Source organism: Schistocerca cancellata, chromosome 3 (assembly GCF_023864275.1).
Source record: "Schistocerca cancellata isolate TAMUIC-IGC-003103 chromosome 3, iqSchCanc2.1, whole genome shotgun sequence".
Lineage (NCBI taxonomy): Eukaryota > Metazoa > Arthropoda > Insecta > Orthoptera > Acrididae > Schistocerca > Schistocerca cancellata.
This window is the reverse complement of record NC_064628.1, coordinates 793,235,682-793,247,649: the sequence shown is the minus strand read 5'-3', so window position 1 is coordinate 793,247,649 and position 11,968 is coordinate 793,235,682. Positions and strand designations below refer to the sequence as shown.

Genomic DNA, 11,968 nt, shown 5'->3' with positions numbered 1-11,968 from the left:
TCTCTTCAAAAGGAATATCTTTACAATCATAATATTTTACTTTCTCTCCCAGACTTTTATAGTCTTCTGTATCAATAGGTTCAACAACGTCACAAAATATACCAAGATAATTTTCTTGATCAGCTCTGACAGGCTTTCTTTGTTAGGTTGAATTATGCTTCCAGTATTGTGATGCCTTTCGAAAAGCAAATTGAGAGGCAGTTAACAAACTCTGCACTGAAAAATTGGTATTCAATTATTAATTAGTAATTTTCCACGGAATACTTTCACATTATATTGCAACAGTATGGAACAAGTCCATTTACTGGTTATTCAATCACTATATGGCTGTATGCTGACATTCACAGATGATTGTGTGATTGGATTGAGGAGTTCCTAGATAACAGGACGCAGCATGTCATTCTCAATGGAGAGAAGTCTTCCGAAGTAAGAGTGATTTCATGTGTGCCGCAGGGGAGTGTCATAGGACCGTTGCTATTCACAATATACATAAATGACTTGGTGGATGACATCGGAAGTTCACTGAGGCAGATGATGCTGTGGTGTATCGAGAGGTTGTAACAATGGAAAATTGTACTGAAATGCAGGAGGATCTGCAGCGAATTGACGCATGGTGCAGGGAATGGCAATTGAATCTCAATGTAGACAAGTGTAATGTGCTGCGAATACACAGAAAGATAGATCCTTTATCATTTAGCTACAAAATAGCAGGTCAGCAACTGGAAGCAGTTAATACCATAAATTATCTGGGAGTACGCATTAGGAGTGATTTAAAATGGAATGATCATATAATGTTGATCGTCGGTAAAGCAGATGCCAGACTGAGATTCATTGGAAGAATCCTAAGGAAATGCAATCCGAAAACAAAGGAAGTAGGTTACAGTATGCTTGTTCGCCCACTGCTTGAATACTGCTCAGCAGTGTGGGATCCGTACCAGATAGGGTTGATAGAAGATATAGAGAAGATCCAACGGAGAGCAGCGCGCTTCATTACAGGATCATTTAGTAATCGCGAAAGCGTTACGGAGATGATAGATAAACTCCAGTGGAATACTCTGCAGGAGAGACGCTCAGTAGCTCGGTACGGGCTTTTGTCAAAGTTTCGAGAACATACCTTCACCGAAGAGTCAAGCAGTATATTGCTCCCTCCCACGTATATCTCGCGAAGAGACCATGAGGATAAAATCAGAGATATTAGAGCCCACACAGAGACATACCGACAATCCTTCTTTCCACGAACAATACGAGACTGGAATAGAAGGGAGAACCGATAGAGGTACTCAAGGTACCCTCCGCCACACACCGTCAGGTGGCTTGCGGAGTATGGATGTAGATGTAGATTTCACGCAACAGGATATAATGTACCAGCTATGCTCCAAAAATTCTGGAACTTTGTCCACAAAGTTTTTCTATGCTTACCTTTTACTTACTGCTCATGTTCTGCTTCAAAATACTATGCTCCACTATTGATACACCACTCCGTTTCCATTTCTGGAAGCACTCTTGGTATGGCTCTTGCTGAACCATGCAAAGTGCAATCTGCGAATTTTCTTTTATTTCATTTGTTGTTCCAAATCTTCAACATTTTGACAGGGTTTTCAACTTTAGAAATAAAAAAAAGTCTGCCTCGGCCAGGTCTGGAGAGTACAGAGGATGAGGCAGCACAGAGATTTAATTTTTTGTGCAATAATCACCCACCAACAGGGATGAAAGTGTGGGTGCATTATTGTGCTGCAAGAGCCATGAATTGTCTTACCACATTTCAGGTCATTTCCTTCTCACATTTTCTTGTATGCGCTGCAACATATCTTGATAGTACCATTGATTAATGATTTGTCCCTGTGGCATGAATTCATGATGAACAAATCTTTCAAAGTCAAAGAAAATTATCAGTATGGCTTTGATATTTGACCTGACCTGATGAGCTTTTTTTGGTCTTGGACAACCTTTCATGACCTACTGTGAAGACTGAACCTTGTTATCATCTTAACCACAGACTCAAGTCTCATCACCAGTTATGATTGTCTTAAGGAACATCTCGATCTCATTAGCATGATCCTAAAGCTCTTCACAGACTGTTAGGCGAAGGTCTTTGTGGTCTTGACTCATGAGCTGTGCGATGAACTTGGCAGCAACACGATGCATTCCAAGATGCTGTGTCAGCATTTTGTGACCTGATCCAACTGAAATTTTACATTCTTTTACCATCTCTTGGACAATCAGTCTTCTATTGGCATGCAGAATTTCATTATGTTCCTGACATGAGCGTCATTGGTAGACATTTAAGGGGGTCCTGAATGAGGGCCATTTTTAACTTCCGTCTGATCACTTTTAAACCGTGTGAACCATTCGTAACCAAGTAAGGCTTAAGTACTCATCACCATAGGCTTCCTGCATCATTTGGTGTATGTCTGTATACGTTTTCTTGAATTTCATGCAAAATTTAATACAGACGCGTTGTTCCTCTAACTCTGCCATCTTGAAATCCACAAACTGTGCGACACAACGTTCTACACAATACAGCACTGAACTGTAACTAACAGACATATGACAATCAAACTTACAGCAGTTACATGTTAAATACAGGCATGTGCAGGGATGCCAACCGAATTTCACTCCAACGCACCACTGGCACAAAATTATGAATGTTCCAGAATTTTTTGAGCAGAGCTCTTATAGCTTAATAATGGCTCATTGGGGAAGTGATCAAAGATTTTGATAGCAGCATTATTCACTCCTTCCTGAATTAGTCAATTTTAACCCACTAGTCCCCAGCGTTACATTAATGGTAAATGTGACAGGACTGGCCTTTTACTGATTATTTGGCAACAAAGAACTTCTCTCATATTGCAATGGAATGTCCAGGATGGAATAACAATTATATTATGAAAAGGATAGAGTACTACTCACCACATATATGAGATACTGAATCATAGACAGGTACAATGAAAAGACTGCTGTAAATTTTAGCTTTCTGTGAAAAGGACTTAAGTAGAAGTGCACACACATTTATTCAAGCACAACTCACATACATACGACCACCATCTCTGGCCGCTGTGACCAGAGATGGTGGTCACATGTGTGAGTTGTGCTTTCATGAATGTGTGTGTGCTTTCTATTTCCAAAGAAGGCCTTTTGGCTGAAAGCTAAAATGTACAGCAGTGTTTTTCTTGTGGCTATTTGCGACACATCATCTCTTATATATGATGAGTAGCAATCTATCCTTCTATACTCTTGTTATTCTTGTTTAAGAGTTGTTTGACATCTGTTCCTTCATTCCTGTATTGGAGTTCTGAGAAGAATTTCACTACTGGGAGCATTTAGTAACTGAATTTAAAAGTATCTTTTTACAGCCTGAATCTCATCACATCATGGGTTTAGAGTTAGTACAACAAATAAAATAATTTTATCATTCCAGATCAAAAAATGCAAAAAGTTCATTAATAAATCAAAAATCACATCATTTATATAAATTTATGCAACATTAGTTTTATCACAGACACACATGATAATTTTACAGTGTTACATAAAAGTAATGCTTGGCACTAACAACATCACTTTCATAATTTTTGTGTGTTACTCTATCATGACTAGTGCTACTGTAATTTTTCTTAGACAGCAAGGTTTTGAGGGCAAAGGAACTATGAAGGAAAATTGTATACCCAAAACTGTCCCCTTCCAAAGAAGGACACAGAGAAAAAAGAAAGAGGCCCTTTTCATTCCGCCATACACAAAGAAAATTGGCTGTTTCTGTGTAAATGGTATTACAACTTCGTTTTTTCCGCAGAATTAAATACAACTTGTGTAAGCCCAGTATCTATTGTTAAAGACAGTTCATTGACTGTCTATCCTTTTTGTTTTCAACCGTACAGCTAGCTCCGTGGGCTCCTGGCCCCAAGTCTAATGTGAGGGCACCACTGTGGAGCACATGGTCCCAGCAGCCAATAGCAACTATCGTGTATTTAGGTGGCTGCCACTCACTCAGCGAGGCAGTCTGGTATTCGCATTGAGTCAGCTGATATCTGGCTTACAGACATCGTGTTTACGTTGCGTGTGCTTACATCCCATTTACAAGTGGACGTTGTTTCGATTTTGTGAGGTTATCTCTTCTGACCCTGTTGCTTAATACTTTGTTGTTGCTCTTGGTGTCTTGCTCGCTTGTCTGACATCGTACTTGTCCTTCCATTCCTGTTCGTCTGTCGTGTTTGTTCACAGGCTTCTCCCGTTCGGTCCCGCCGCGTTTTTGTTAGCGGCAACCCCGCAACTGTTCTTGTTGCGGTTACAACACAAATCTGTTTTACAATATGTAAAGCAGGGCATTTCACAAAGACATAAATGTAAAACTTGTTAGAAGACAACACTACCATCTGACAACGAGATCAGGACCGAAACTATGGTATAACAAAATTATTTCAAGAAAACATTTGGCTGGTTACAGTATTTCATATAGTCATCAGTGTTCTGCCAAAAGGCAGGTTTTCACACGGTAGTTCTCCAGGCTGACCAGTCTTCTGCCATCCTCTTCAGATCTGCATGATTTCCTCTTCCCTTTATGTCATCTATCATCTTGTATCTCCTTCTTCCTCTCAGTCTTCTCCCACAAACCAATCCTTCCAAAGTATCTGCTAGCAATCACTCCCTTCTCAATGCCCCAACCAGTTCTTTTTCCTTTCTCTTACAACCTTCAGCAGACATCATCTCTCACCAACCCTTTCCAATACTCTTTCATTACTCACTCTTTCCATCCAGCTCATTCTCTACATTCTCCTCCACATCCACATCGCAAATGGTTTTCATCCTCTCGTCTCAGCGTCCATGTTTCTGCCCCATATAGTGCCACACTCCAGGCAAAACATTTGAGGTTACTTAAAAGAAAGCTATGAGTAAAAAATGTATTGTGTTCCTGCAGTTAAAATACTGACTTATTTAAACAACTTCCTGCAAGATGATATTGGTGAGCAATAATCATTCTTGTGGTGCACTTATGAGCAATGAAAATTTACTTTCCTCACGATTAGATACACTGTCTGCAGAATGAGGTATCATGCAGAAGCTGGTACTTCAAGACTGCACCACAAATAAAGACATTCACTGCCAAATGCAGCAATGGATCAGACACATCAAGTAGAGGTGCCCCCTAGGGCTTCCTTATGCTGCCACAGCCAGATGTCTGGGCGCAGTGCCCCTCAACCCAATGGTCAATTGTAATTATCATTTACAACAACATTACCATTACAGTGCAGATCTGTCTATGTGTGGATAGAAGAATTATTCTGGACTTTAAATCCAGTTAAAGACTATTGTTCTCTGTTGTGAAATTATCATTCTGTAATGAAGTGCTAAATGTTATAAGTGTCAAGGACAGCATCAGTTTCATGTCGTGTGTATGAACACTACTTGTTTCCAAAGCTAAGAATTTACCATGTTCAAGTTTTAATAAACAACTAATAATTTGTGAACTAGATTTGCTACAATACACCACATTAGATATTCCGGAACACTGTTCTACAGGAAATTGTCAAATTAAATTAAGCAAATGTTATGTGACTGATCAGTTTCTCTTCAAGACTTGAATGACATGAAATGCATAAATGGATAAACTGAACTGTTTAAGTTTGAAAATCCCCCCCCCCCCCCCTCCCAATTTAAATTCTCATCAATATGTACACACAGAAATTTTGGACCTTTTGCTTGATCACTATTCCTGCATCTACAATTTTACTCTACTAGCCACCTTATGGTGTGTGGCGAAAGGCTGTCTGATACCTCTTAACTTTTTTCCCCCTTTCTTGCTCCATTCGCAAATGATATGTAGGAATAATGATTGTTGGTAAACTTCTGTATGAGCTCTAGTTTCTCAGATTTTCTTATCGTAATCATTTTGCAACACACATGTGGGTGGGGGTGGGGGGTAATACCTTACCTGACTCTCGGAATTTCAGCAGTAATCTTCTCTGTGTCTCATAATGTCTCTGTTGCTGTGTCTGCCTCTGGTGTTTATTGAGCATCTCCACAACATTCTCATGCCTACTAAATAAACTTGTTCTTAGTTGGATCTTTTCTATTTATCCAGCTTGGTAAGAGTTCCAGACAAACCGGCAATACTCTAGAGTCGGACAAATCAGTGTTTTGTAACCCATTTCCTTCATGGATGAATTACATGTCCTAAAGATTCTCCTGAAGAAACTCAGTATGGCATCTGCTTTTCCTACAACTTCTTTGGTCATTCCACTACAGATCACTCCAGATGGTTACATCTATGTATTTCATGGTAGTTACTTTTACCTTTAACTCTGTCAATTTTGTTCCATTGAGGATGGCGTGCTGAGTTCTATCTGCAATGAAGCCTGAACCCAATACAAATCTAGTTCAATACTCGATGTGTTTGTATTTTGTCCACTAAATGATAGCAGAAAACAGTACTGAAAGTCAAGGCATATGCCATTAACCTAGATGCTATAGTGTATGGCACTCTGTATCTCATGGACAAATGGAGCTGAGTTCCACAAGATTTCTGTCTGCAAACTCCATTTGGTTTTTATAGAGGAGATTTTTGATTTTCAAAAACTTTATGCATTAGCATAAAACATGTTTTGTAATTCTACAACAGACTGACATCAGAGATATAGGCCCACAACTGTGCGCATTTGTCTGATGACTCTTCTTGAAAATGGGTAATAGCTACACTTTTTTTTCAAATTGCTAGATTCCCTTATTAGCTCTAGTGACCCACGATAAACTGTTGCTAGAAGTGGAGTAAGTTCTTTTGCATAATTTCACATGTATCCCACCTGACCAGATGCCATTCCAATGTAAACTGATTAGTCAATTTTCTATTCTGCTATCACATACCTCAATACCTCACATTTAGGCATTCAAGCAACAACTAAAAGGAGCAATCTTGTTACGATCTTCTGCAGTGAAACAGTTTTGAAAATCAAATTCAGTATTTTGGCCTTCTCTTAGTCATCATCCTTTTTAATGCAAGTATGGCCACTGAGTGACTGTGCAGATGATTTTGATACACTTACTGACATTCTATAACACAAAAACTACTTCGAGTTTTCAATCAAATCTATTGCCAAAATTTTACTTTGAATTCAGAGAGTGCTTCTTGCATTAATCTCCTGCTCATTTTGCCTTTGTTCAGCTTTTCTCTGTCAACTAGGCTTTGACTTTGTTTATGTCCATGATGAAGTGTTCTTTGCTATCATAACAACTTTCTAAGAGTATTATAGAATTGTTGTGGGCCTTTTCCATCCCTCACAAAGTGGCCAGCACATACTGGTGCAAGATGTATTGCAGAATGCTTCTGAATTTTATACATGTGTGTTCCACAACTTCCTCCTCAGATCTGAGTATTTGCTGTTGACTACTCGTATAGTGTGTAGTCTGTATCCCCTCACTTTTGCTAATTAAAATATTTTCATGTCTTTCTTAACACACCTTATGGCATCTGTAATCACTGATGATATCACAATCTGTCTGATGCCCTCTTCTACAGTAACTGATTCAAAATGTTTTGTATTGTTAGTTACTGGGAGGTTTAAGGCACTGGGCCCTCTGGTCAGTTTTTTAATTATCTACACGAAGTGTAGAGTTGAATGTACTGTATTTTTTCCCATTTAAGAGTCCATTTGCATGACCAGTCAATAAATACAGCATAGTATTTACAATTTCCCTAGTGCTATATGTTTAGGGATTGATTACAATACTTGTGTCACCTGCAAAACAAACCTGTGTCACTATATATGTATTACATCGAATTGATAAACAAGAGAAACACATTCAATAATGAATATTGTGGAACTCTATTAATGGTTACCCCACCCCCACCCTGTCAGCAATTGTTGCATTATGCGGCAAAACTCCCTGCATTATTTTTGTTAAGTGCGATGCGAGACATTCATTAGCAACATGATTAATTCCAAAAAACCTTCAATTTTTTAACGTTTTGCAATTTATACAGTTTAGGGTACAGAAAATACAGACAGGATGCTTTGTTGTTTTTACATCCTCTTAAAATTGGTGACTGTATACGGCACTATAACTTGAGCAATATTTCCGAAAACTAAATTGTGATTTATTACACATAATATTACTACCAAGGCGCTATTCTTAAGCACATTACTTTCTCACAAATTTTAGATCATTGTGTAAGGAGTATAACAAGTTACTAATTACTGACATCACTCCCATCATATTTCTAACAGAGTTCAGCAATGGTGTATTTTAATCTCTGGAGGGGGCGGGGGGAATAAATCAATAACGTCCTAGCTTTGTAATGCATCACACGCTGCAAAAAGGATGGTACTTACTATATGGCAACAACTCTTTGGTTATTGAAAATGCTATAACTTTGGGAAGACTGTAAGGAAATATATCATCAATTATTATGGATGCGGCTTCCTCAACATACCACTTTGATCTTACTGCTGAGCTCTTTGATTCTATGTCTCTACGACATTTTAAGATATGATTATTAAAAATACCTGCTATCTGTGAATGATCATTTACAATCCTTTGATTCAAATCACAAAGTTACCTTCTTCTGTCATATATTTTTCTGTCTTTTGCTTCACTATGACCGTCATTTTGAAATATTTAAAGAACTTGTGGTAAGTGGTCCACCTTCTGGAGCTATAACTCAGTCTCCTGTTATTACATTATCAACATACTCTTACACATGTCGTGGAACCACCAACATTATCAGTGCAGATCAAGCAATATTGTATGCTTTCAGTTGACAACCAAACTTATCGGTAATAAGTTCCATACATACACTCACATTGGGCAATAACCTGCACTTCTTTCTTCATTCACATCTGCTATACAACGATGTTCTCTGTGCTTGTCAGGAACTCACTGTTAGTGTATCTATAACAAAGAACTGTATTTGTGTGTTTCAGCATAAGGTAGAGGTGATCAAAAATTCTGCTAAACTGGCAAAGCTGCCTGCCCAACAGGTGCTAAGACTGTGTCTCCAGAGATACACACAATACTGTCTCCTTTCAAAGAAATGACCAAACAAATGACTCAGCAATATTTTGCCAATAAATAAACATTTATACTCATGACGGGTAATATAAAATCTTTAATCTACTTCATCCACAGACATTAAGTCTGAATAATTGTACAACGAATGCGGCACTCTCACACAAGGGTCATAAGTCCATTTTGGAAACACACGTTTATACAAATTCATGAGAACAGTGTCCTGTGATTTAAGCTGGCCATCGAAGACACACTTCATATGTCCGTGAGTACCTGGAAATAACAAAAAGCTCGATTATCAAATAATATTTATTGTTTATAATATTTATGAAGACAAAAAACACACTTTAAATTTAATTTCTTCATCAGATACTAAATGGAGGTGGTACGCATGGAGGATATAGAAAAATTTAAGTATTTACTCTTTGCTTGTGGACTAATTGACATTTTCCAGCTGAAGTATTGGGTGCATCAAACAATTTTATAAGCAAATAGGTTAAACAACATAATTTCTACATAATAATTTATCATTTTATAATACTGAGGCCCAATTACAATAATTATCACTAAAATATGTGGCTTTGGTCATCTAAACGCAGCTATGCACACAGCACGTATCTCTAGTCATGGGATTTTGGGGTCTACCCAGCGAGAAGACGACCAGATGTCCTCAACATTGTAATCGTCAAGGGAATCAGCCACAATAGTGTGGTCAGCATGCATGCAGCACTCTCCCTGGACCATGTGCCAGTCATCTTGACCACAAACACTAACATCCGGCTAGCAAATCACTGTGGCCTAGATCTCTGAGGAAATGGACATATTCACGGCAAATTTCACATGAGTGGACGATCCCGCTGATAATGACCATATGAGGCTTGTGGCAGAATGTCTCACTGCTTTCCTCAGCCGTCGCGCAGAAGACAACACAATACAGCCCATTACCATTGAGGAAGTGCAGCTTCAACATCACTGCTGTAACAGCAAGAAAGCATATGGACAAGCCATCAACACTAACCAACTGCTGAAACAACTAACAGCTGACCATCTGCAGTCTTAAATCAGGTGCTGCTTAGCAGTGAATTTCCAATGTGCTGGAAACATGCTGAGATAGTTGAATTCCGAAGCCAGGCAAAGACACCAGCCTGGCAAGGAATTACTACCCTATTAGCCTACTACCAACACCGTCGAAAATCTTTGAGCAGCTATACCTGATGCACCTGCTGGCTCGCCTAGAAGCAGAAGCCGTACTCCCTGATAGGGACTCATCAACAGACCGGCTGCTGTGCCTAACAGAGGAAGTGTTCACAGCAGTTGACCGACATGAGTATTTGATGATCTTCTGCTCGACGTGTCACGTGCGTTTGATTGATTGTGGCCTGACTGTCTCCTGTACAAGCTACTCGTGCTGGGAATACCTGTGTCACACATGAGTCTCCTCCAGAGTTATCTTGGAGGAAAGTCATTTCACGACGGGGCAGGGAATTTTCCATGGAGTGCTGAATACTTACAAGAGTATCTCAAGGGCTGGTCATCGGCTCAGCACTTTACTCCCTGTACACAAGCCGTGACTCCCTTACAACTTGGGCCGTGAAGTGGAGGCTGGCTTACAACAATGAGAAGAGTCAGGTGCTGATCACTGCTCGTTGGCACATCAGTCCAAACATGCCCAGAGACTGGGTGGGGGGTGACCCTGTACCATGAGGTGCTAGAGCAAAGTAATTTGGCGTCACATTAGACAGGAAGCTAACATGGCAACAACATGTTGAGAACATCACAGGAAAAGCACTGGGCAGAATGAGGTTGCTCTACCCATTACTAAGCCCCACCACCATGCTGCCAGAACATGCCAGTCTCATGCTGTACAAAGTCACCATACGACCACTACTAGAACATGTGGCAGTTGTATGGGGCAATACAGGTGACAGCAACCACAAAAGACTTCGAACTTTCCAGAAAAGAGCACTCCAGATGGCACTCTATCTTCCAAGGTACTTCCCCACCGAGAAGCTGCATCACATCACTGACATCAAGATGTTGAGAGACAGGATCTACGATGTGGCAGCCACCTCCTACAAAAGCACTGAGACATATGGGAGCTCAACCGCAAACCACACTGGCACACATCACCTTGAGGCCAGACATGCTGTGCAGATGATTCACCACAGCACAGCCAAATAAGTAACAGTTCCACGAAGCAGGAACAGTATACACAATCAGTAGCTTCCACACTAACAAATAGCAACAACCAATAGGAACAAAAGCAAGAGGCTTTTATAAACTACAACTATTGCAAGAAGAAACAACCTGGCAGTTTCTTCCAACATAATGAGAGAGAGAGAGAGAGAGAGAGAGAGAGAGAGAGAGAGAGAGGGGGGGGGGGGGGGGAGATATGGTAATGTGTCATGCACATAATGAATTGTGCATGACTTAGAGATCCAACTCTTCTTTCCTTCTTCCTCTTTTCTCTCCTCTGCACCCCTACATTTTTCCTATTCTGTTATAAGATACAATGAAGAAAATTATATCCAGACATTATTTTACAAAGCTTGACACATTACCTGTAAAGACTGTTTCACTAATTGGGAACCAACAGCTTTCACTGTCTGCTGACATTTCATATTTTTTAAAGATGCTGATCAACAAATATGATACTGACGTTTCTTGTTTTGGAAAAACAGAATGACAAAAGATTAAGGTTTAATGTCACAGACAAAATATGATCATTAGTAACAGAACGCAAATGTGGAACACACTGATGGGCAGAAATGTGACCAGACTTTTTCACAATGTAACATCCTGTCATTTCGCTTAAGCAATCTAGGGATATCAATGAATCTTGACGGTCAGATAGGTGGCGGGATTTTAACTTTGCTTCTCAAATACAAGTGCTGTGAGAAACAATGAACCCCTACCTCACTTTTGAATTGAATTTTTATAAGGGAAAGGAATATTATACTAATGAATTTTTCAG

General features: G+C 39.5%; 1 protein-coding gene across 1 annotated transcript in view; it reads right to left on the bottom strand.

Moving 5' to 3' along the window:
* Window positions 1–9,074: 9,074 nt before the first annotated feature.
* LOC126175846 (pre-rRNA-processing protein TSR1 homolog) overlaps window positions 9,075–11,968 on the bottom strand; it is a 96,088-nt gene continuing 93,194 nt past the window's right edge. The window contains exon 12 of the mRNA XM_049922853.1: window positions 9,075–9,267. Within this exon, the coding sequence (XP_049778810.1) occupies window positions 9,095–9,267 (173 nt within the window). The 3' untranslated portion in view covers window positions 9,075–9,094. The remainder of the gene's footprint in view (window positions 9,268–11,968) is intronic.